Here is a 25717-nt window from a genome sequence, read left to right as displayed (position 1 = left end):
ACAAAGTCTGAGAGAAATCACAGTAGATCTTGGCAGATTGGCATATCTTTAATATATTAAACAAAACATATCTGCTAGAAACATTCTATTCATATAAAAATGCAAAAAGACCCCTTTAAAGACATTTCTTTGGCATATTTCCCTCCCCTCCCCCCGGATATTGCAGGAAGCTCTGTTGATATGTCATTCGCTTGTAAACACACAAAGTGTAATTAAGAGTACAAAGCTTTTTCTCTAATACTGTCACAATGCAGCAAGCAGTAGAACCACGGGGCATCAGCCAGGCTGGGGAGGCTGCAGGAGCTGCAGGAAGGGTTTAAAGTGTGTTAAATACCAGGGACAATGAAATATTTAAACATTTAACTGGGCAGAGGAGCCGAGGCAGGCAGGGAGTGGCAGGTTAAGCCCAGGGGTGCCCCAGCCCCGTGGGGTGAGTGGTTCCCAGGTGACACCAAGCCCCACTTAGTGCTTTTTTCCTCCCCTGGCTCGTGGCCCTGCCAGCCCCACAACCCCTCGGAGGTAGCTACGTCATTAAACTCATTTGCAGGCGGGGGAAACTGAGGCAGGGGAGGCTGGAAAGGGCAGGGGAGGCACCAGGCTACCACCTTCCTCCTCTGCTTTGCTGCAGCCTCTCTGCAGCCTGGCTGTTTTACCTGTGTGCTGGGAAAAAAGGGGAAATTTGTTTTCCAATGGTAACAATAAGTGCTTATCCAGGTTCCAGCCCTTTGACCATCAGAGGAAGATCCCCAATTCCTTGGCATCGTTCTCTTGCATTCCCAGGAACGGTCCCTGCTCCCCAGAATGGTCTCTGCCTTCCTAAGAGCAAACCTAGTTTTTTTCTGAGCTTGAAGCCTGGATTAAGGACACAGAGCTGCTCTGGGCCTCTCCCACATCTTGGTTCTTTGGTGCTTTGGCACAGAGAGTCAGTCCTGGCAGCAGCACAGGTCTGCCACCCCCTCCCCACTGCATGGCTTGAGCCTCTGAGGGCCTGGGAGCATTTTCTGGCTGTGGTTTTAGTGTCTGGAGCCTTTTCAGGCCCTTATTTTAGTGTCTGGCATTAAAGCAGTGCAGACAATCACCTCACCTTGGAGCTGAGGCTCCTCTTACCTTGTGCTTGGCTTTGCAATATGGCTTTGGCACGGCGCAGCCCCCAGGGCTGGCACAGCAGGAACGTTCCAGAGGCAGCAGCTGCTCTCCAGAAGCAGTGTGCTCATCCTGGGGCTGTGCTGCCTGCACGTGAAGGGCACTTGGAGTGGTCCCTCGGCGGGAATATTGCAGTCGTGGCACCCGGGGCCGGGAGCGAGGCCCTGGCGTCACCTACGGCTCTGTCTATACATATATACATTCAATAATATAGCTTTGAAAAATAGACATTTCCTCTGTAGAATATAAAATAGCATTTAGGATCAATCTCAAGTGACATGCAGGAGTCATTAAAGCACGGCTGCAATTCCGGCACCGCTGCTGGAAAAGCTCGGAGCCTCCTCGGGGAGATGGGTGGGCCCGGGATCGTGCTGTGCCCCCCGGCTGTGCCGCCCATCCCTGCTCTAGTGCACGAGGAAAACGGGAAAGCACGGCGGCCGTCGGTCCTTCCCCACCTTCACACGGTGGTTTCGCTCTTCCAGAGGCCGGTCTTCATGCCGGCCACGCTGTCGGCGCTGGCCAGGTTGATGTCGTACTTGCTGCCCTTGAGGCCGCCGTTGTGGCTGCCCACGTTGAGGGGGTAGGAGCGCCGCTTCGCCTCCCTCTCGCCACCGCCTGGCCGCAGGTTGTCCCGGCTGCCGCTCCTCCGGCGAGCCTCGGTGATGTCGGGCATCCTCCTCCCTCCATCGCTGCCCTCCGAGGGGCTGGGGAGCGCGTCCCCGTCCTGCGGCATCCCCATCCTGGCCGGGCTGGTCCTGCCGCTGGGGTAGCTCTCGGAGTGGCTGTTGTGGAGGCTGCCGCTCTCGCTGGACGGATGCTCCGAGGGGCCCCGCAGCATTTTCAAGCGGTGATGCTTCCCGTCCCGGCACGGCTTAGTTCTGCCGCGGTGGCTCCTGCGGCCGTGCAGGTTGCTGCTGTGCCTGACGGGCTTCCCATCAGCAGCGTCGGGCTCCGGGCAGGGCGGCGGCCGCGATTCCGCCTGGCTCTGGGCTACCTGCAGGTTGGTGAGCTTGCAGCGGCCCCCGGCAGAGCCGGCGCTGCTGGGTGAGGAGGAGGAGGAGGCTCCGGAGCGAGCGGCCTCTGGCTCGCAGCCGATGAAGACCTGCGAGCCGTCCTCCGGCCCCAGCCCGGGGTGCACGTAGGCCTGCATGGGCAGCGCGTTCCGGTAGGACGGGCAGCAGGAGAACCAGGAGCTGAGCACGTCCCGGCGCCGCAGGCAGTGATGGATGAAGATGAAGAGCCCCAGCGCCACGGCGGTGACGCCGTAGAGGCAGCTGAAGACGATGCTCAGGTACCAGCGCTGCGACACGGCCATGGCGCCGAACGTCCACAGGGCCACGTACAGGGCGTGGGTGGCCACCAGAGCCCAGAACTGCACCCGCAGAGAGTAAACACCGTCCCCCTCGGGGCAGGGTGGCCCCGAGTTCAGCGTCACCGAGATGGAGCCAGAGTCTGTCAGGAGGTCACCGGTGGCCCCCAGTCGCGGCGGGGGCTCCAGCGGCTCCGGGATGTCTTTCTGGTGCGAGGGGCGGCACTGGAGGCTGAGCCCGGCACAGAGGAAATAAATCCAGGTGACGAGCAGGATGAAAGCCACGGGGACGTAGAAAGCGCCCAGGCTGGGCCGCCACACCAGCCAGCAGCTGTGTGAGAAGGAGAGGAGCTCTGAGGGGCCTGGAGCTGCTCGGCACCCCTGCCCTCATGGCAGGGCTCTGTGGAGCTCTGCCAGCTGCCTGGACGATTTTTTCCCAGTAACTCTCAGGAAAAAACTCACTGATCTTTTCCCAAACTTCTCCAGATTCCCAGTGCCACCAGTTCCCTGCCGCAGCAGAGGAAGGCGTGGGAGGGAGGGAGGAAGGGTCGAGCAGGGACACACTTACTAGGGGTTGTTGTCGTGGTAGTTTTGGATGTTGACAGCTGCTGTGATCCCACAGATGATGAGGGGAATCCCGCCGGCGATCAGGTAGAACCTGCGGGGAGGGGAAATGTCAGCGCACACCTGGAGAGCACGGCATGGGCTGGTCCAGGGGAGCAAGTCCCACCCCAGCCCCTTGAGCCTCTGAGGGCCTGATGGGGATTTTGAAGTTATTGATGAACATATTTTGAAGTTTATGAGGAACTTTCGTTCCCAGAAGGAGGTGAGGCCTTCTGTTCCGGAGTGGATATAAATTGTTATTGGGATTAGGCTGATTAAGAAGGAAGTTTTGACTGTGTTTATGATTGTGCTGGGGGTATTTTTGAGGTTGTTGGATATCAGAGGGAATAGGATGGGGGTGAGACGGTTGCTGGAGGTGCCGGGGCAGGGGGTTAGGGGGGTCTGTACCGCAGCATGGGTCTGGGGGCTGCCTGGGACGCGTCCCTGTCCGGCTGCTGCGGCGCCTTCCAGGTCAGCTCCTTGTAGAGCACTCGGGCTTTCACCGCCATCCAGAGCAGCGTGGAGAGGGACGAGTAGTGCAAGATGATGCCGACCTGCGGGAGGAGGCGGCGGTTGGGGCGGGGATGCCGCAGCCCCCGGTGCCCGGTGTCCCGCGGGACCCCGCGGGGCTGGGCACTGCCCGGTACCCACGGCCTGGCACACGGCTCGGTAGCCGGTGAGGGTGATGCCTCCCGCGAAGACGGCGGCCGTCATGGCGATGTGGAAGCACAGGTTAAGCAGCATGTGCCAGCCCTTCCGCGGGATGAGGATGGTGCTGCAAGAGCAAGAGCACAGAGGGCACCTGTGAGCTCCTGCCCGGCCCCGAGAGAGCCACAAATGCTGCACCTGGGGGAGGCACCAACAGCCTGGAGGATGGACAGGTACATTTCTGCACACAGGCAAAGGAGCAGCACCCAGGGCCACTCGCTGGGCAGCACATTCCCTGAGAATGTGCTCCCTCACTGTCCTGAGAACCCCTGTCCTCAAGGGCCATGCCACTGCATGGCCATGCCCATATACCTTCTCCTGGCTTGGGGTGTCCCAGCTGGGGAGCTGGGGCACCTGGGGAGCTGCTCCCACTGCCCACAGACACGCCCAGCCCAGCCCAGCCCGGCCCCCAGAGCAGCAGCACAGGCACCGGCCACTCCCTCACCCGTGGTGGACGATGTAGGTGATGATGGTGGTGAAGAGGCAGAGCAGCAGCACGGCCGTGCAGGTGTACATGGCCGGGTGCAGCACCTCCACAGCTCCTTGTGCCTCGCTGGGGAACCCACTGAGCTCCTGCACAGCACAGCACAGCCCGTCAGACCCCACAGCAGCAGCCCTGTGCCCCTGACCCCTTCCACCACCACCCTCCTGCTCGCATCCCTGCTGCTCTCCCCACACCTACCATGAGCACGGCCACGTTGCTGAGGTGCCGGCAGTGCAGGGAGGTGACGTTGGGCTCACGGGCACCCAGCTGGCACCCCTCAGCACTCCAGCCCCCCATGCCCCCCAGCACTTCGAAGTTCCAGTAGGCAGCCACGGGGTCCGTACCCTCCCCGGGGTGTCGCAGGGACACAGCCACCGGCTCCGACAGGTTCCCCACTCCACAGCCATCTGCAGCCACAGAAAACCAGCTCAGCAGCACAAGTGACACCCCTCTACCTGCACCCCCAGAGGGCCTGAGCACAGGGGACATCCCACACATTGCCACCTCCCCATGAGGACCCCGGGGATGGCTCTGCACTGCGGGAGCACCAGCACAACGCCCCAGGGAGCCCCACGGGGCACCCCAAGCACCAGCACAACGCCCCAGGGCGCACCCCAAGCCCCCCACCATGCTGCCCTTACAGGTCCCGGCGTAGATGACCGGGGTGGCCACGCTGCGGCGTTTGCCATCGTCGGCCAGGCGGGAGGAGTTGCCGGTGCTGCAGAAGAGTTTCCCGTTACGGAACACCAGCAGCTGGAGCTTGCAGTCAGCCCCGGGCGTGGCTGGGGCAGGGCTGGCGAACAGGCTGGGCGGCAGCTGGATGGAGGCCAGGGCGATGCTGTTCTGCGGGGGCAGGCACTGGTGAGCGGGGCCCGACCCCAGCCCCCGAGCCCAGCCCCTCAACCCCAGCCCGACCCCAGTCCCCCAAGCCCAGACTCCCAGCCCAGCCCCAGATCCCAGCCCCCGACCCCAATCCCCCGACTCCAGCCCCCCGAGCCCGTTCCTTGATGTGGAAGCTCCTCAGGGAGCTGAGTTATGGAGTGATGATGACGGTTGATTATTGTTTTTGATACTAGGAAATATAGAGGAAGGCTAATTGAAAGTGTATTGATGACAAGTGATTTGGATTATGTAGGGATACATGGTTTAATTATTTGACAAAAAAAAAAAAAATTGTCGAAAGTTTTGTTCCCGTACCTTGATGTGGAAGCTGCTCAAGGAGATGTTGGGGCGCCCCGTGGTGCAGCGCAGCCTGAGCTGCTGGTCAGGGCTGGGCTCTGCCCCCCGCTCAGCCTGGGGGGGCCGTCCTGGGGGGCTCGGGGTCCCATCCCACCGCTGGAAGGCCACGCAGCTCAGCCCCACGTAGCTCTCGGGCTTCACCACGTACGCCTCGAAGGCGATGTTGCGAGAGTTCTGCCAGCACCACGGAGGGATCATCAGCCCTGGCATGGCCAGAGACCCCAGCCAGCCCTCCTCCCCGAATCCAGCCCCAGCCCGTGCTCCCCCTCACCACTGCCATGTGCTGGGAGTTGCTGCTCAGCGTGTGGGCCGCGATCCTCTCCAGGGAGCGCACGATGCTGGTGCAGGCCTTCTCCTCCTTCTGGGACATCCACAGGATGTGGTCGTCCACCAGCATGATGTTGCTGGCCATCTCCACGATCACGTCTGTCAGCTGGGGACAGCAAGCAGCTCTGCAAAGAGCTACCGCCGTCCCCCGAGGAAACACCCCAATTCATGCTTTTCTGCCCCAAAAACACCAGGCTGCACCGGGGCAGGCAGGGGACACCCGCAGTGCTCGTTACCTGCTTGATCTGGTCCACGTAGCCAATAAACTTCTCTATCATCTGGGCCACGTAGAGGACATCGACCATGTCTGAGAAGTTGGCTGCCTCGGCCGTGTAGACGCGGAGCTGGTGAGCCAGGGTCAGGGCGTTGGAGGCATTGATGGGCATCTGCAGGGTGGCACGGCCACGGTGAGTCACTGGCTGGGCTCCCTCCAGCCCAGCCGAGCCCCCCAGGCCCCCCACTCACCAGCACGAAGGTGTAGAGCACGCGGGTGATGTCGTTGGTGTAGAGGCAGTGGGAGTAGTCGCCGTCCTCCCAGCGCCCGGTGCGGTCGCAGCGCCGCCACGCCTGCTTCTCACCCACCGAGCCCGCGCCCGCCGGCCCCGCAGCGAATGGGTGCTGCAGGCAGGGCTGGAAGGCCGTGATCCCTGCCAGGGTGCGGGGCCACCTGCAGGGGCCACCACACAGTGAGCCCAGGGCAGCCCCGCCCCGAGCCTGCTCCCCCCGTGCTGCCCCTGTGCACCGCAGTGTTGTGGTGTGATGTGATAGCCTGTTTCAGTCATCCTGCTTCTTTCCCCAGGTGTGCCAATGCCCTCTCCCTTCCCCTCCCTTGCCCCTGCTGAATGCTGTCCGTCAATCTTGGCATTCCAGAAGGGGCAGTGTGTGATTGGCAGAGTTCAAAAGATGCCCCTCAGCCCTGGGGACATTGGACCATCCATGTGTCATTTGTCCCCTGACACTTCCCCCCACCTTACCTGGTTGGTGGGATCCCTACCCCTTCCCTCTCCCTCTCCCTCGGGTTAAAAGACACAGCAACCACGGGGTTTTGTGCAAGGGAGGGGAAGGGAGAGGTTATTGGCACACCTGGGCGAAGAACCAGGACGACTGAAACAGGCTATGACATCACACCGCAACACCGCAGCCCCCTCAGCACCCCTGGGCTCTGAGGATGCTGGCGTGGTGTTCCCCCAAAATCCCCCACCCTCCCCAGCCCCGAATCCCGCTCGGCTCCGGCAGCGCAGGGGGAAGCAGCGGGCAGTGGGGGGCACCGCTAATTTAAGCCACATTGAGTGTGCCAGTAATTTATATTCCGTAAGGGCCCCGCCGGGGTTACGGCGGGCGCCCGGAGCCTTTCGTCTCATGCCAGAGAAATTCCAACACCTCTGCTGCTGGAGCCAGGCTGCGCCGCCAGCACGGGAAGCCCTTCAAAAGCCGGTGCCGGTAATTGCTACCAGACGCGCGGTCACCTGCGGCCAGCGGGGGCCCTGCACGCACCGCTCGCTCTCCGTGTGGCACCGGCCGCGTGTGTCCCCTCCCTGCCGCGGCACCTGCGCCGCCCAGGTCCCCACCTGAAGTCCCCGCGGTTGTTGGTGACCCGCTCGGCAGGGCAGTAGGATGCAGAGGTCTCCAGCACCACGATCTCCACCTTCTTGCTGACGTTGCCCTGCGAGGTGGAGACGGCGCATTCCCACTCGCCGTTGGCGGAGACGTGGATGTTGGAGAGGATGAGCTCGCTGTGGGCACAGGAGAGGGGCTGGCACGGTGATCCCCCAAGCTTGGGGACAGGGGGACACAGGCCATGAAGCACCAAAGGTGCCCACACTCTGCAGCCCCCCCCCCCCAGCACTCGGCACCTGACGCCGGCCAGGGGCTGTGCACAAATCACAAATGGGACAGGACTGCTGGGAACGTGCCTTGAGCTGTTTGATTTTCCAGCATCAGCCTCATTCCATGGTTATGACAATGGGAAGATGCCACCAGCTCACATCCCAGGCAGCAGACCAAGAACTCAATGTTACAACTCACTTTATAAGTGTTTTGACCAATCCCACAAAGCAAAAGCACATTGACAGTAGTTCTATCCAACCACTGTAAGCACAGGTACCTTTGGTTAAACAATGCTTGCTTATTTCAAATACAATACCTGCTTGTGAGCCTTCAAACACAACACACAGAGCTCTATTATTAAGCTTCAACCTTCCTAATATCTCTCTAGATAAACTTTTCTGTAGTTTAGGGAGTTATTCCAGACAAGCGTTAATACACAGACCATTGTTCTATTTGTCCTTGCTTTTCTACAGTTTAAATAATTTTTCTGCTGCCCAATCTCATGGCTGCTGCTCAGCTCTAATCACAGTTCTGCTGCCTCTGGGGCCTGCCTTTTGCAGCTTTCCCAAAACCCTCTGATTTTGTGGATTCCCACAGGTACCCACACTCCTGTGACCCCTGTGGCTGCAAGTGGTCATCTCCATTCCCATACCATCCCTATCTCAATCCCAATTCCCTCCCCGCTCCCACCCCAGCCCCACCCCTGACCTGGTGATGAAGGTGCAGTCATGGATGAGACTTTCCTCCACGATGACTCCCGTCTGCTCATCCTCCCGCACGGGCTGGCGGTTGTGGAACCAGCGGATCTGCGTGCTGTTATCCAGGTACGTGGCCGTGCACTGGAAGGGCAGCCGGTCGCCCTGGAACACCACCTGGCGCAGCGACGGGATCAGCTGGTGGGTGTGCAGCTCCGGGGCTCCCGCTGCGGGGGACACAGGTGAGCCCGCGCCGCCGCCGCCGCCGCCGCCCCCGCCCCGGCCCCGGCTCACCGCAGCGGAGCTGCCCGTCCCGAGCCCCTCGCAGCGCCACGCCGCGCAGCTGCCGGGGGAAGGCGCACGCCGTGCGCTCCGAGAGCTGCGCCGGCCGCTCCCGGGCCCAGCGCAGCACCCAGCGCAGGTTGCAGTCGCACGTCAGGTACTCGGTGGCAAAGTCCCTGCAAGGGGATGGTGTCACTGCAAGGCCTGAGACCCTCGGCAGGGTGGCAAAGCAAGGGGATGGTGGCAAAGCAAGGGGATGGTGGCACTGCAGGGCCGGCAAAGCAAGGGGATGGTGGCACTGCAGGGCTGGCAAAGCAAGGGGATGGTGGCACTGCAGGGCTGGGGTAACCACCAGCCCTGAGACCTTCAGCAGGGTGGCAAAGTCCCTGCAAGGGATGGTGTCACTGCAGGGCCTGAGACCCTTGGCAGCAGGGTGGCAAAGCAAGGGGATGGTGGCACTGCAGGGCTAGCAAAGCAAGGGGATGGTGGCAAAGCAAGGAGATGGTGGCACTGCAGGGCTGGGGTAACACCAGCCCTGAGACCCTCGGCAGGGTGGCAAAGCAAGGGGATGGTGGCACTGCAGGGCTAGCAAAGCAAGGGGATGGTGGCAAAGCAAGGAGATGGTGGCACTGCAGGGCCTGAGACCCTTGGCAGGGTGGCAAAGCAAGCGGATGGTGGCACTGCAGGGCTGGGGTAACACCAGCCCTGAGACCCTCGGCAGGGTGGCAAAGCAAGGGGATGGTGCAACCGCCAGCCCTGAGACCCTTGGCAGGGTGGTACAGTGCCTTCAAGGGATGGTGGCACTGCAGGGCTGGCAAAGCAAGGGGATGGTGTCACTGCAGGGCTAGGGTAACCACGGGCCCTGAGACCCTTAGCAGGGACCCTCCCTTCCATGGGATGTGCTGGAATCCCAGGGCACCAACTCACACGACTTTCAGGGAGGGGAGCTCGTCAAAAACACCGGGCGGGAGGCTGGAGAAGATGTTTCCAGACATGTTCCTGTGGGACAGGAGAGAAAGATGGCATGGAGGCGGCCAGGGGGCTGCTGGGAGAGGGGACACCTGTGAGTGTGCCCACAGACCCCCTGGCTCTCAGGAGATGGGACAGGGCTGGCCAGGATGTCCCCAGGGAGCCACTTACAGTCGGAGGAGGTTGTGGAGGCCCTGGAAGACGCTGGCACTCAGGCACCCGATGCGGTTGTTGGAGAGGTCCCTGCGAGGAGAGTGGAGGGGCCATCAGGGCTGGGGATGCCCCACTGTCCCCGTTGTTGTCCCCAGGGCCAGCCCCGGAGGTCTGAGGGGCTGCACTGGCACTTACAGCCGCTTCAGCTCGGGGAGGCCGAGGAAGGCGCCCGGCTGCACCGTGCTGATCAGGTTGTTCTTCAGGTCCCTGGGGGGAGACAGGCACAGCTCTGGGGGTGTTCTGGGGAGCCCCATCTCCAGGAGACACAGCTCCGAGGGCACAGGCACACCCATGCCACCCCTACCCCCATCCCCTCCATTGTTGGGGAAGATGGAACAGGAAAGCCTTATAAATATGATTGTCTGGCAAAAGATTTTGAGAATATGGAAACTATAAGTGGGATTGAAATGAAAGCAAGCTTTGAGATCCCTCAGTTACTGAACAACTGGAAAACAATGGTGTGGCTGGCTGAAGGTGATCCCCTTTTGATGGAACAACACCCTCTGCTTGCAGACAGGCCCAAGGGTCAGAGCAGACCCTGCCAGCTTGGCAGAAGGGGCCCAAAGAGGAGTTTTCAGGGTTTAAAATGTAACACAGTATGGTGATGTAATGATTCTTATAGGCTGTATGGAAATGCTGTAGGATTTGTATCTTGTACTGGATTGGTTAGTGAGAATGAGAATATTCAACACAGAAGAAGATTTATGGTATTGGAATGGGAACCTCACTCTCTTACCCTTTTTACTCTCTTAGCTATTTTACTCCCTTACTCTCTCACCCTCTCTCCCCCTCTCTTCTCTCAGGCCTGCTCTGAGCTGTGCCTGGCAGCTCCCAGCAGGGCCCTGCCCTTGGCCCTTTGCAATAAACCCCAAATTCCCCACCTGGCTGCAGAGATCTCTGCTCTCCATCCATCCCCACCATCCCACCCCCTGATGCTCCTACACTCCATGGCCCCCCAGGTGCTGCCCGCCCCCTGCGAGGGTCTCTGAGCAGTTTTCCATCCCATTTCTCTCTCATTATCTCTCCGAGGGAAGCAGGGCAGGGCCATGCGCTGCTCCGGGGGTGATGCCAGCCCCTGGGTGCCCGGCAGAGCATCGGGTGTCCCTGCACCGGCCCCGCATTGCTCCCGGAGCAGCCGCGTCCCGCCGGTTCATTCCCGTGTGCGCGATAAGAGCACAGCCCCGACAGCTCGTTGGAGCAATTAGCCTGATTACAGGCGCACATCTAATCAGGGGCTCGCCTGGCACAGTGGGCAGCACTGGTGGCATCGGCAGCTCTGGGCACCCCCTGGGACCCGCGGCAGCTTCTGCTGAGCGCCGGCGCTGTCCGGGAGAGGAAATGGGATCCATGTGGACCCGTGTTTATTTACAGCAGCCTCCGCCGAGCTCCTCGCTGGGTCTCTGCTGCTCTGCCTGCAGCCCTGGGGACGCCCCGTGAGCCACAGCCCCACGGCGGGATGGGGAGGGGTGAGACCCCTCCAGCAGAGCCGGGCTGCGAGGGGGGAGGCGGAGACACCAGAGGGGCCCCTAGGCCAGAGGAGACGCAGCCGGGTCACCCCGGCCCTCTCGGCTGATGTAAGAGCCCTGCCCAGCACGGCCGCCGCTCCCGGACGGACAGACAGCCGTCCTGGGCAGACAGGTGCGCACAGGTGAGCGCTGGTGCTGAAGGAACAGCTCCGCTCACCTGCACGGCCACCTGCACCAACAGGAGTCAGTCCCCCTGCCACAAACCCCCGTCCTGCAAACCCCGGTCCTGCAAACCCCGGTCCTGCAAACCCCCGTCCTGCAAACCCCCGTCCTGCAAACCCCCGTCCTGCAAACCCCCATCCCACAAACCCCCATCCCGCAAACCCCCGTCCTGCAATTCCCCATCCCGCAAACCCCGGTCCTGCAAACCCCCGTCCTGCAAACCCCGGTCCCGCAAACCCCCATCCCACAAACCCCCGTCCTGCAAATCCCCATCCTGCAAACCCCCATCCCACAAACCCCCATCCCACAAACCCCCGTCCTGCAAACCCCCGTCCTGCAATTCCCCATCTCGCAAACCCCCGTCCCGCAAACTCTCGTACTGCTGGGTTTTCTAGGGATTCCCACCCCCAGAGCCCCCCCCAGCACACCCTGCCACCCCAAACACATCTCCAGTGCCAAACCTGCGGCCCCTGGCTCAGGTCTGGGGGGTCTGCGTGCTGCAGGAGCCCCAGCCGGGGATGGGACCCGCCGGGGTCCGTGCTGGGCCCCAGGCTTTGCAGCCAGGCTGGCGCTCAGCCTTCCTCACTCCGGCACTTCCTCCCGCGGGCCGGGGCTGCTGCTGCTGCTGCTGATTTCCGATAAGGCTCCTCTTTTCCCTGCTCTGCGCCTTTGCCTTTGCATTTCCTGCGGTCCCGAGCCCCCTCCTCCTCTCCCTCAGCAGTGCCTCAGCAGTGCCACGTTTGCAAGGGGACACCCCAACACCACACGTGCAAGGGCACCCCAATCACCACGAGGGCACAGGGACCCCGGCCCCAAAGCCCTGAACCATCCCCATTCACTGCCTGGGGTGAGCCCACAACTCCCTGTGCGCCCAGTGCAGCCCAGCACAGACACACAGACAGACGGACGGACGGACAGAGCCCATCCTTGTCCCTGCTGTCACCCACCGAGCCCCCTCGCATCCCCCCAGGGCCGTTCCCAAGCGGGGCTCTGCTAATGAGCCGCCGCATACCGTCCCCGCTCAGACTCATTAATCTCATTAGGCGGCTACAAATCACCGCAGATGCCAAGCCGGGGGGAGGCGGTCGGTGGGGGCACCCTGACATCCAGGGAATGGGGTTCTCCCCGCTCTGCTGGGACCCCAAAGCCCCCACGGTGGGTGCCAGGGTGGGCATGGGCCTTGCCAGCCCCAGGATGGGGGGAGAGGGGCCCCGTAGCCCCCAGCACGGGCTCTCCATGGGGCACGGCCCCGAAGCGACCCCATGAGAGCAATTATGGCTCCTGTCGAGGGCAATCAGGCGCGGCGGGGCTGGGGGAGCGCTGCCCGCCTGCCCCGGGCCCCCTCTGACCCTGTGTGGGCAGGGGGTGACCTGGGGCAGCTGCTCTCCCAGGACATGGAGAGCTTTAGGGGGGTGCAGAGCCCTGCTCCTCCCTGGGGCAGCTGAGACCCTCCAGGATCTCCATGGAGAGCTTTAGGGGGACCCTGGGCTTTCAGGGGGTGCAGAGCCCTGCTCCTCCCTGGGGCAGCTGAGACCCTCCAGGACATGGAGACCTTTAGGGGGGTGCAGAGCCCTGCTCCTCCCCAGGTGTTCCCCCCAAGCTGCTCCTTCCCGTGTCCCACGAGGGTGCAGTGACCCCACACCCTGAGCCCTGCTGGGGAGGGCTCTGCTCTGTGGGATGGTGTCCCCAAGGTGGGTGCTCTTCACTCAGCCCCGTGGGGGTTTCCAGGGGAGCCCACAGAGCGCAGGAATGTGTGAGACCCTCTCAGTGCCACGGCGGGGAACAAAACGCCCTCAGTGCCGGTCCCCGCGCCTGCATACCTACAGATCAAACCCATATGGGGGCCATAAATCTCCCCTTCTCACAGCTCCCTCCATAGAGATGCCTTTCATGCAGAGATAAGAAAGTTCACTTTGTTCAGGGGGACAATGTCTCTTTTCATACCCCGCGATGCCCGGGGGTGCCAGGGGCAAATTCTGCACTGTGGGGCTGCTCCTGCTGCAGCACATCGGGGGCAGAACACGAGTGATGGTGCTCCCACCCACCCTGGAAGCCCAGCTGCACCCCAGTGCCCCCCACCCTCCTGCCCCAGCCCCACTCACAGCTTCTCCAGAGCCCGCAGCCCAAAGAAGGAGCCGTTCTCCAGCACCGTGATCTTGTTGTTGCTCAGCAGCCTGTGGGAAGAGCAGAGGGAGAGGGACAGCGCCGTCACCTCATCTGCCACAGCCCCCCAGCAGTGCCCAGGAGCTGGCAGGAATGAGGACAGACAGACAGACACCCACAGCCCTGGTTGTGCCACTGTGGTGGTGGCCACAGAGGTGTCCCCTGCATGGCCAGGTGGGACCAGGGAATGCAGTGGCCACGTGGGGATGCAGGAGCCGTGCTGGGATGCTCTGTGTGCTCTTCTCGCCATGGAGCACCCGGACTGACTGCCAAGGGATGCCCCTGCTGCCTCTTGGGGCATCACCTTGGAGCCAGGAGTTACTGGGGGGCCCAGTGACCCCCACCCCAGCACCAAGGGGGCACCCCAAGGACCTGCAGCTGCAAGGGGCCCCCCAGCTCCTGCTCCCCCAGGAGCCTCCCAGCAGTGAGATTTTACCCCAAAACAAACAGCTTTGCTGACCAAAGGGCCCCTTGCGGGCTGACGGCAATGGATGGAGGGCACCAGCACGCGGAGATTCAGCCAGAAGCTCATTAAAGCTCATTAGCCCAATTAGCAGAGCCAGACCCGGCCCTCGGGGACCAGCGGAACTCCCGTGCGGGCACCGGCGACGCCAGCGCCGGCAAAGCGACCCAGAGCCGGAGCGGGGGCAGGCGGCAGCCGGGCCGGGAGGGCATCCTGGAGGCCTGGCCGGGGGAGCGGCTGCAGAAAGGGCTCATTGAGGGCCGGCCCGGGGCTGTTTACACACGGGCGGGCCCGGCTGAATGGGCGCTGTGTGCTCCGCCCGGGCCCTCCGGACGCGCTGCCCGCGGAGCCGCCGCGCTCGGCTGGGGCAGGACCGGGACCGGCACCGACCAGGACCCGCAGCCCCCGCAGGCCGGGCGGGAGGGAAGGGAAGGGAAGGGAAGGGAAGGGAAGGGAAGGGAAGGGAAGGGTCGGGGCCTGGCAGCGCTGCCCCCGCATCCTGCGCTAATGAGGAGCCGCCACCGGGCACCGGCGCGTCCGCGGGGCCCGGAAACGTCCGGCGGCCCCAAATTGCTTCCACACGCCTCGGCCAGGGCCGTGCCTGGCCCTTCCTCCCCGCCGGGAGCACTCTCTGCCGGGGCTGGGCTCGCCCCAGGGCAGGGACAGCTCCCAGGGGTGTTCCCATCGCTGCTGGCGCAGCCCCCTCAGCCCGTGGCGCGCCCCAATTCCCCGCCACGGCATCGCTGGGGGGGATTTGCTCAAGGCCGAGCTGTCCCCGAGGGCTCCAAGAGGTTTTCATTCCAGCGGCAGGAGGTTTCACAACCGAGGGTACGGGCGTGGGGGCAGAACCGGAGCCCCGGGCCCGCAGCCTTCAACCGAGCCCGGGGAGGCTCGCTCAGACCCTCGGGACCATCTGCACCTCTGCCACAACACCACAGCTCCGTCTTTAAAGAGATTTCCAGCAGGATCGGCTGCCCCTGGCATCTGGAGCCCGGCACGGGGCTGCAGCCGCGGCCGTGGTGGCAGAACCGGAGCCGCAGCCCTCGGCCGAGCCCCGGGGAGGCTCGCTCAGACCCCCGGGACCATCTGCCCCTCCTGCTTTTCAAGATTTCCAGCAGGATTTGCAGCCCCTGGCACCCGCAGCCCGACCTGGGGCTGCAGCCGCGGCCGTGGGGGCAGAACCAGAGCCCCGGACCCGCAGCCCTCAGCCGAGCCCGGGGAGGCTCGTTCAGACCCCCGGGACCATCTGCACCTCTGCCACAACACCACAAGTCCCTCCTTTTAAAGATTTCCAGCAGGATCGGCTGCTCCTGCCATCTGCAGCCCGACCCGGGGCTGCGAAGTCACCCCCGGAGCCCCTCCAGAAAAAGTCCGGGACCCCTGCCCTGCTCAGGGCACCCTGAGGTGCAGGTGCTGCCCAGGAACAGAGATCCTTGACTGAAAGAAGGCCTTGGCACAAAAAGGCTGTGCTGACAGTGATGGTTTGCCCAAAATTCCCCCCTCCCCAGTAAAATTTTTGCTCTTTTCTTCCCTGTCCCACAGCAGCCATCTGGGTCGCACTCCCCAGTCACAGCCCACATCCTCCAACGCGGGTTTGTTTTGTTTTCTCTAGTTTCATGGAGATTATGTTCCAAATTGTTTTCTGTTTGGGTTTTTTAGGGATTTTTTTTTTCCCCAGGAAGTTCTCATCAGGCTCCACAGCACTTTCCATTCCCACATGTCCACAGGCAGCAGAGCTGTGTGTGGGTCCTTGGCACTGTCCCCTTACAGGATATTAACTGAGAACCTCCAAAAATTAATTGAGAATTCCCAAAAATTACCTGAGAACCCCCAATTATTAACTGAGAACCTCCAAATGTTAACTGAGAACCTCCAAAAATTAACTGGGAACCTCCAAATATTAACTGAGAACCTCCAAATATTAACTGTGAACCTCCAAAAATTAATTGAGAACCCCCCCAAAATTACCTGAGAACCCCCAAATATTAACTGAGAACCTCCAAAAATTAATTGAGAACCCCGAAATATTAATTGAGAACCTCCAAATATTAACTGAGAACCTCCAAAAATTAATTGAGAACTCCCAAAAATTATCTGAGAACCCCCAAATATTAACTGAGAACCTCCAAAAATTAATTGAGAACTCCCAAAAATTATCTGAGAACCCCCAAATATTAACTGAGAACCCCCAAAACACAACGGGGTCGCTGTGCCCACGAGGCCACCCTGAGCCAGCCCAAGGGGGTCATGGGCCAGCAGCTGTGGGGACAGACCCAGAGCCCCCCACTGCATTTCAAGCCCTGAGAGCTGCCCTGGGAGGAGGGATCTGCTGGGGGGAAGGGGCTGCAGGGCTCTAAGCCAGCCAGGCTCACCGAGCCCGAGCTGCTGTGAGATCCAGGCAGGGCTTGCAGTGGTTCCCCACATGCCCAGAGGGGACCCCAGAGCCCCCAGAGGGGACCCGGTGCCCTCCCACCCCACCCACCATGGCCCGGCAGGCCATGGAGACAGAGCCGTGGCCTTTGGGGCTGGTGCTCATCCCCCAGCTTGGGCTGGGACCCCTCAGCTCGGCAGGAGCAGCCCCCGGGCAGTCCTGGAGGGAGGGCTGGGGATCCCTCTCACCCCCAGATCCCTCTCACCTCCAGAGCCCTCCCTTCTCCTTCGGGAACGGCTCCTTCGCCCTGCCCGGTGCCCGGGGACCGTCCTGAGGGGGCTCCTGCCGGGGCCAGCCCCGCCACGGGGACAATAATCGGCTAATTGAGCGGCGGCTGGAAAAGCCCCTCTGGACAATGCGGGGATTAAGGGCTGGAGCACGGAGTCAAACGGAAACGATGGCGGGGGGAGCCCCAAGGAGCATCGAGCCCCGAGGAGCATCGAGCCCCACGGAGCATCCCGGGGATGCAGGCGGGAACACACCTGCAACATGAATAAATGCAAAAGACAGACACTCTTGAGGAGATGGTTTAATGGTGAGCATGGCAGTGCTGGATTAATGGCTGGACTCAATGCTCTTAGAGGTCTTTTCCAACCTAAATGGTTCTACAATTCTAAACAAAAAGGATCCCGACTTCCTGAGTTTTAACGTGGTTCTAATGTTCCCCTATCCTGCAGCATCCCGTGGGGGCTTGGAGCCCTCGAGGCTGCCGGCAGAGAGATCCAGATCCCTTCTTCTTCTCCTCCTCCTCCTCCTCTTTTTTCATCTCAAAAAGAGGAGCCAAAAATGAAAAAAAAAAAAAACCAAAAAACCAACAAAAAAAACCCCAAGATTGTTTTTTCAAGCGTGCTGGAATCCACTTGGATAAATAACAGCTCCAGAAACTGGGCTGCTGAAACAATAAACTTCCTCTGGACCCAACCAAAAAAGGACTCGGGGAGACGGCCGGTGGCTCCCCGGGCCGGGCAGGGGGGGCGGCGGCGATGCTGGGGGGCCGCGCTGGGGGCGGGGACCCGGCCCGGCCCCGCTCTCCGAGCCCGGTAATTCAAAGCAGATGCCGGGAGCGGCAGATACGGCGCGGGCTGCGCCCCGAGCACGGCTCTGCTGCTCTGCTGCTCTGCTCCGGGGATTTCGGCAAGGGAAAAGAGGGGCCCCGGGGCCGGTGGGAGCTGCTGGAGGCTCTGGCAATGAGAAAGGCGCTGGGGGAGGCAGAAGCACAGGGAGGGCACGCAGCCACCCGGAGGGACCCCACGGAATCCCAGGGGGACTCTGCAGCGTCCCAGAGGGGCCCTCAACATCCCGGGGGGAACAGACAGTCCAGCAAGGAGCCCACAGCCCCCAGGAAGGAGCCTTGGATCCCAGAGGGGACCCCAGAGCATCCCAGAGGGGCCCTCAGCATCCCGGGGGGAACACACATTGCAGCAAGGAGCCCACAGGAAGGAGCCTTGCATCGCAGAGACAACCCCACAGCCCCCAGAGGGGACCCCACAGGCCCCAGAGGGGACCCCACAGCCCCCAGAGGGGACCCCACAACATCCCAGAAGGAACCTTGTATCTCAGAGGGGTCCTCAACATCGCAGGGGAAACCCACATACCAGCAAAGAGCCCACAGCCCCCAGAGGGGACCTTGCATCCCCACAGCATCCCAGAGGGGACCCCACCTCTTCCAACCCGCTGGGGCTGCAGAAGCCCAGCCCTGGGGGATCCCCCCCTCCCTGCTTTGTTTGGGTGCTTCCCCTCCCTGTGCCGTGCCCGGGCGTTTCCTCCAGCCTCACGTCACTCCGGGCTATTTCGGATGGTGACAATTATTGTTCCAAGCCTCGGCTTTTGTTAGCACAGGAAAAAGAAGCCCCGGAGCCTCCCGAGCCAGCCTGGGCTGGGATGCTCAGGGCAGCACCACGACCTGCAGCCCCTGCAAAACCCAAACCTGATGGAGCTGCAGCCCAAGAAACAACAAATAAAAAGCTGAAGAAGGCTTGAGAAAGAAACCATCTGCAGGGCCCAGGATGGAGTAGCCTTGGAGCAGGGAGTTCAAGTAGAACTGGAAATTGGTCATAAGTCAAAGCCCTCTATTCCCTGCAGACAATCTGTAATTTCAGTGCAATCAAGCTGTGCACATAAATGAGGCCTGTGCTGGGATTCCACATCTGGAAGAGGTTTGGGCTCCCGCCCGTGTGACAGCGGGGCTGGCCCAGCCTCCCCAGCCCTCGTTAGGGATGTGGCGCTTTTTCCATGGGGCGATTAGCACTGGGTCAGCTGGGGGGGATTAAATCTCCTTAATCCCTGTCTGCAGCACCCCTGCACCTCCCAGCCACGCTGGAGGGACGGCCCCAGAGGTGCCAAATCCTCCTGTCCTCGCTGGAGCAGGATGTGGGGCTGCCAACACAGCCAGGTGACAGAGCGGGGTGACAAAGCACCGAGGCTGGCACCCCTCCTTCCTTCCTCCCTCCCTGCAGGGAGCTGGGCACAAGGAATAACCTGGATATAAAATGGGGTGGGTGTTGGGGAGCACACACAGAGAAACCTCTGCTGGGGCTGTAGGGGACGTGTGAGCATCCCCAGAGGCACAGCCCTCCCTGCACACCCTGCGAGGGGATGAGGGGAGAGGAGCCACAGCTCTGCTCAGCAGGCACTGTCCCCCAGCCATCCCTGGGACACCGGGGCCATGCTGAGGTCCCTGGGCCCACAGGCATCCCCCACGCCCTGTCCTTGGTGCCCCAGCCCTGCCCTGCCCCTCCAGGGTGCGCTTTGGGGGGGTAAAGGCGCAGCAGCTGCAGCACAGGCTGATAATTAAAGATAAATAAAGAGAGAGTGTGGGAAAAGCCAAATGAGAGGTGGGAGGAGGGACCCACAGGGTGTCAGACCTCCTGCAGCCACCCAAGCCTCTCTGTCTGTCTGTCTGTCTGTCTGTCCGCAGCATGGACAGCTGGACCCGGGCAGGGCCTGCGTCCCTCCCGCCTGGCGGCTGCGGGGAAGAGCCTCCCCCGTGCTGAGCACTCCTGGCTCCAGGCTGGGCCGGATGAGAGCTGGAACACGGCTCTGCTTTGAAGTGTCACTGCCCCAAACACATTTCCTGCAGCAGGGGCAACAGCACTGCTGAGAGCCCTGGGGACAGAGGGGACCTGGAACCCTGGGGGACAAAGGGGACCTGGAACCCTGGGGGACAAAGGGGACCTGGAACCCTGGGGACAGAGGGGACCTGGAACCCTGGGGGACAAAGGGGACCTGCACAGACAGGACCTGGCACCCTGGGGCGCACGTAGGAGCCCTGCTCACACCCATCTCATCCACAGAATTCAAGATTTGGCTGTCCCCAGCAGGGTGTCCCCAAGGCACGTGCAGCCCTTGCCACATGCCTGGGCCCCTCCACTCCCTGCCCGCACCCCAGTGGCTCCAGGAGACGCTCCCAAAGTCGGAGCCTCTGGTTTTGATTGTTCCATCTGGAAAGGGTTTGGAATAAATCATGTTTACTGCACGAGAGCAGAGCCAGGGTCACCGCATATTTGTAGGTTTCTGCCTACGCCTGTAGGTTTCATGTCACGTTTTAGTGGGATCGTGTAATGCCCTAATGCTTCTGCACGGTCATCCCAGCCCCTCCAAGGGAGCCAGCACAGCTCAGCACAACCCCCTACCCTGCTGGGAGCAGCTGGGCAGGCACTGGAGCAGGCCTGGGATGTGGCATGGGATGAGTTCCCCAAACACAAACTGACAAAGGGCTGAGAACGTCCCCCACGAGTGTTTGTGAGGGGCTGACACACAAGGAAGGGCCCTAAGAGGAAAGACGTGAAGAGCAAAGCTCACAAGTGGAATGGAGAGCCCAGCTGTCACCTGCCTGAGGCCCCCCAGTGTCCCCCACCACGGGAAGCCCAAGACACCCATCAGTGCTGCTGTTCTGGGACAATTGATGCTTTTAGTGTGGCTGTTGCACTCAGGCCCTGCTCGTGGCACCATCTGTAGCACTGGTGCCTTCACAGCCACACTCCAGTGGGGACAGTGGTGCCACTGGGGTCACTTTCACTGCCACCATCACCCCAAAGCAGCGAGCAGCACCCAAGAAACCAGAGCAATGGCAACACAGCCCATGGGCTTGGGCATGTGAGAGCAGACGGGACGAGGCAGCCCCCAGACCCAACTCTGCAGCGTCCCACCCACCCCAGCCCCAGCCAGGAGCTGAGAAACCCCCAAAAATCAACTGAGAACCCCCAAAACACAGTGGGGTCGCACAGCCACCCTGACGGGCTCTGGGGGAGAAGCCACGCTCCCCCCAGCTGCAGAGCTGCCAGCCCAGCCTCCAATCCAGATTTTAATTCAAACATCTCCTCTGGAGTTATAAATAAACCCTGCAGCGAGCAGCACACGGCTGCCAGCTCCAGCCGAACCCCAAGCCCCGGCACGGAGAGGAGCCTTTAGGGATGGAGCGGCAGCGTTAGAACCTCTGCACCAAGCCCAAAGCCATTAACCGCTCCTGATGGCCTCGCAGTAAATGTTTCCAGGGACTTTCAAACAAAAACATGTTCCCCAGCACGCAGAACGCTGCGGAGGGAGAAGGAGCCCGTTTCCTGCGTTTCCAGCTCAGCAGCCCAGAGCCGCGACACCGCTTTATCGCGATTTAAACCATGCCACGCAGCACCGAGCGACCCTCCCGCGGCTGCAGGGTCGCTCACCGAGAGGAAAAAGGAATTTCACTGCGCTCCGCACCCCGCGGGGCTCCCCGGTCCCCGAATCCTCCCCGCAGCATCTGCCGAGCACGGGGCGATGCGGGAGCTCCCGCACGGAGAGGGCTCAGCGCCAGCCACGCGTGGGCTCCCGTCCGGCTCAGGGTGGCCCGGGGCAGCGGGGAGATACCCGAGGGAGATGCCCGGGGGTGGTGCCAGGGGGGAATGCCCGAGGGAGACGCCCGAGGGAGATGCCAGGGGGTGATGCCCGGGGAGGTGCCCGAGGGAGATGCCCGGGGGTGATGCCGGGGGCCGGGGGGAGATGCCAGGGGGCGATGTCGGGGCCAGGGGGGGATGCCCGGCCGCTGCCGCTCGCGGTACTCACAGCGTGACGGTGCCCTCGGGCAGCAGGCGCGGCTCGGGCGGTGCGGGGAGCCCCCCTCCGCTGCAGACCACCCTCCTCCGGGGCGCTCCGGGGCCGCCGCCCGCCTTGGCCCGCTCGGCCGCGCACTTACAGCCCAGGCTGAGCGCGGGGCAGCTCCGAGCAGCGGCTCCGGGGCCGCTCAGCGCCGCCGCCAGCAGCACCAACGCCGCCGCCCGCCGCATGGCCCCGGCCCCGGGCCACGGCTCCGGGCTCCGGCTCCGCGCCCGCCGCCGCCGCCGCCGCCGCCCCGCTCCCCGGGGCGGCTCCGGCGGCGCCGCCTCCCCCGCTCGCTCTCCGCGCTCCGCCGCCGGCCCTGGCGCCTCCCCCGGCCCGCCCCGGCCCGCCCCGGCCCCGCCGAGGGCAGCGGCTCGGCCCCCCCGACGGCACCGGGGGAGAAGCGCACGGAGCAGGAGCCCCGTGGGGTCCGCAGGACCGGGAGCGACGGTGCCCCGGTCCCACGGCAGCCCCGGAGCGCTCCGGGTGCTCCCAGCCCGGGGCTGAGCTGAGCCCGGCGTGGGTCAGAGCCCAGGGGTTCCTGCGGCCACCCTGCGGTGCCTCGCTGCGACATCCGGGCTGTGACAAGCACAGGGCGCCGTGTCGAGGGAACAGCTGGGCAGGCCCTGGAGCAGGCCTGGGATGTGGCATGGGATGAGTTCCCCGAATGCAAAGTGACAAAGGGCTGAACGTCCCCGTGAGTGTTTGCGAGGGGCTGACACACAAGGAAGGGCCCTAAGAGGAAAGACGTGAAGAGCAAAGCTCACAATGGGATGGAGAGCCCAGCTGTCACCTGCCTGAGGCCCCTCAGTGTCCCCCACCCAGGACCTCTTTTTGGGAGTTTTTTGGGAGTTCTGCGGTGTCCCAGTACCTGTGGTTCAAGCTCTCACAGTTCACTCCGTGCTCATGTTGCCCTGTCCCCTCCCAGCTCTGCAGCTACACCCGTCCCCCTCGGCTTCCCTGTTTGCTTCGCTGCTTTTCTCACTAAGTTCAATATTTTTCTTCCCGTTCCCCCCTCCCACGTCCCCTCAGCCTGACTCCAGCCCTCTCGGCCGCCCCGGGGCTCGGCTTCTCCGAGGCCACGGCTCGCTGCAGTGCCGAATCAAAAGGGATCAAAAGGTGGCAATGAAGTCTGCAGGACCCCGTGCCAGGGAGCAGAGGAAAAGGGTCATGGAAGGACGACGAGACGACGCTGGGAATGCGGTTTCTCTCCAGGACCAACAGTTCCTGGAGGGGAAAAGAAGTTTACTCCTCTCTCCAAATAAATAGGACCCGGCGTGGCCGTGGGCGCCGGGGAGCAGAAAACTGCTCAGCTCACACCCAGACCTGCTCAGCTCACACCCAAAGCACTGCTCAGCTCACACCAGAGCTGCTCAGCTCACACCAGAGCTGCTCAGCTCACATCCAGAGCACTGCTCAGCTCACACCCATAGAGCTGCTCAGCTCACACCAGAGCTGCTCAACTCACACCCAAAGCTGCTCAGCTCACACCCAGAGCACTGCTCACACCCAGGGCACTGCTGAGCTCACACCCAGAGCTGCTCAGCTCACACCAGAGCTGCTCAGCTCACACCCAGAGCACTGCTCAGCTCACACCAGAGCTGCTCAGCTCACACCCATAGAGCTGCTCAGCTCACACCCAGAGATGCTCAGCTCACACCCATAGAGCTGCTCAGCTCACACCCATAGAGCTGCTCAGCTCACACCTAGAACTGCTCAGCTCACACCCATAGAGCTGCTCAGCTCACACCCAGAACTGCTCAGCTCACACCCAGAGATGCTCAGCTCACACCCAGAGCTCCTCAGCTCACACCCAGAGATGCTCAGCTCACACCTAGAACTGCTCAGCTCACACCCAGAGATGCTCAGCTCACACCCATAGAGATGCTCAGCTCACACCCAGAGCTCCTCAGCTCACACCCAGAGCTGCTCAGCTCACACCGAGATGCTCAGCTCACACCCATAGAGCTGCTCTGCTCACACCCAGAGATGCTCAGCTCACACCCATAGAGCTGCTCAGCTCACACCCAGAGATGCTCAGCTCACACCAGAGCTGCTCAGCTCACACCCATAGAGCTGCTCAGCTCACACCCATAGAGCTGCTCAGCTCACACCCAGAGATGCTCAGCTCACACCCATAGAGCTGCTCAGCTCACACCCAGAGCTGCTCAGCTCACACCCATAGAGCTGCTCAGCTCACACCCAGAGATGCTCAGCTCACACCCAGAGATGCTCAGCTCACACCAGAGCTGCTCAGCTCACACCCATAGAGCTGCTCAGCTCACACCCAGAACTGCTCAGCTCACACCCAGAGATGCTCAGCTCACACCCAGAGCTGCTCAGCTCCCAGCCCAGGCAGCTCCCGGCCCTGGCACCCAGGCAGGGACAAGGACTGTGGCCCCAAGGGCTCTTCCATGGCCAGTCCCACCCCTACAGACCTCCCACCTTGGCAGCAGGGATCAGCTGTGGAGCCCTGGAGAGCAGCATCATCCTGCTGGTGAGAGAGACAATGAAGTGTCCCACGTATTTCCGTTGGTTTTTTTTTTTTCCTTTTTTTTTCTTCCCCTTTTTTTCCACTGAGCCGAATTTTCCCTGCCTGGGGAATGACGCTGCCCAAGGAGTGAGCCCTGGCACAGGACACCCCTGGCTCAAGGAGAAGGGTCTCAGGAACAGGGTGGGATTGTCCTGGGCTTGTCCTGTGCAGCACCAACGATCCTGGGGGGTCCCTTCCAACTCAAAACCTTCTTTGATTCTGTGCTGCTCCCAGATCCTGCAGCTGAAGCTGGAAGAGCAACAGGAAGCTGCTGGTGTCCAGCATCCGCTCTGAGACCCTGCGAGCACCAGCCCAGCAGGGAGCTCTCCCAAACCCCCCTTCCAGCACTGCCCAGAGCAGGAGTGGCTTTCCCTCCCTCTCATGGGGAGCACGAGACTCCAGGCTGGAGCCTGCTGCTCCCCCTGGGCATTCCCACAAGGGAGAGGAGTCTCTCAAAACACACCCATCACAGGGACACCCCAAAACTCCTCAGGGCACCGGGCTCAGCCACCTCCTTTCACTGCATGAACCCCAAATGAAGAAAATCTGCGTCTCCAGGAGCTCCAGTCCCAGCACTGGAGTTGCATCCATGACACTCTGAAGCAATCACACTGCTGTGCCTGCCCTTCAGAATTTCAGCCTCTAAACTCCCTCCAAGAACAGTAAGAATCTTGTCCAAGCTGCGACGTGTGGAATACCCTGCCCCAGCCCTGCTGGAGGAGAGGAGCTCAAGCAACACTTTCCACATGCTTTGAGCCTGAGAGTTCAGGTTCTTTCAAGTGCTTCCAAGCCCCTCTCCCTGCTTTTCCAGCCCCGACCCCTCCTGATGCTTCCAGCCCAGGAGACAAGGCAGGGTTTGAAACTCCATCTCCACGGTGCTGGATGCCAAATCCCTGCGTCCCTCCCTCCCTCCCACTCGAAGGTAAAAAACTCCCTTAACTGCAGGCACAGGGAAAGACAACAAGCACGAGACTCTCTCAGTTCCTTTCACGGGGATCCAATAAAAACCTTGGCAGTGGCCGTCCTTCCTGCCGGAAAGGCGATATCCCAGAAATAAACACACTTCCCACTTTGAAGGGCTGCAGGGGGATCCGAGCTGCTCTGGCTGTCCCAGCTCCCACCAGGAGCAGCAAGGAGCTGATCCCCAGCTCCCCATCTCTGCTGTTTGAGCCCTGGGGCTTCCCCGAGGGTGAGGATGACTCATTTCCCAGGAGGAGCAGCAAATCGCCCTGTCCAGCACCATCAGCGGGTTTATTCTCCCTACAATCAGCCAGATCTGCCCATGGCCGTGCTCCAAGCCCCCAGGAGGTTTTCCACCCCAGAGCATGAGAAGTGCGGAGGCTCTGGGGGGGATCAGCCTGGTCCACCCCCACCCAAGGGCCATGTGGGCACGAAGGTGACCTCAGGGGACCGCTGGGCATCCTGGGGCCTCCCAGCATCGCCGGCCCCTGGAAATCACGAGTGCGGTGGGGTCCTGCAAGGCAAACCCAGCCGGGGCCGGCTCGGGGAGCCCGAGCTGCTGCTGCCGGGGCTGGGCTGGACGCAAACCCAGCCGGGGGCGGGGGCC

The 25717-nt window shown here is 62.0% G+C and overlaps 1 protein-coding gene across 1 annotated transcript; it reads right to left on the bottom strand.

Annotated features, from left to right (window-relative positions):
* Positions 1-29: 29 nt before the first annotated feature.
* Positions 30-21805, bottom strand: ADGRA2 (adhesion G protein-coupled receptor A2). Its single transcript, XM_036396703.2, has 19 exons — positions 21585-21805; positions 13590-13661; positions 9935-10006; positions 9758-9829; positions 9545-9616; positions 8630-8793; positions 8349-8562; positions 7382-7546; positions 6279-6480; positions 6050-6199; positions 5758-5919; positions 5445-5660; positions 4889-5090; positions 4446-4654; positions 4209-4336; positions 3707-3830; positions 3464-3609; positions 3021-3110; positions 30-2783 (listed from the first exon to the last, which is right to left on the bottom strand). The coding sequence occupies exons 1-19, from the start codon at positions 21803-21805 to the stop codon at positions 1601-1603; spliced, it is 3864 nt and encodes a 1287-aa protein (XP_036252596.1). The 3' UTR covers positions 30-1600.
* Between the last annotated feature and the right edge of the window lie 3912 nt (positions 21806-25717).

This window comes from Molothrus ater, chromosome 28, assembly GCF_012460135.2.
Source record: "Molothrus ater isolate BHLD 08-10-18 breed brown headed cowbird chromosome 28, BPBGC_Mater_1.1, whole genome shotgun sequence".
NCBI classification, from domain to species: Eukaryota; Metazoa; Chordata; class Aves; order Passeriformes; family Icteridae; genus Molothrus; species Molothrus ater.
Note: the sequence above shows the minus strand (reverse complement) of the source record. Positions and strands in the feature narration are given on the sequence as shown.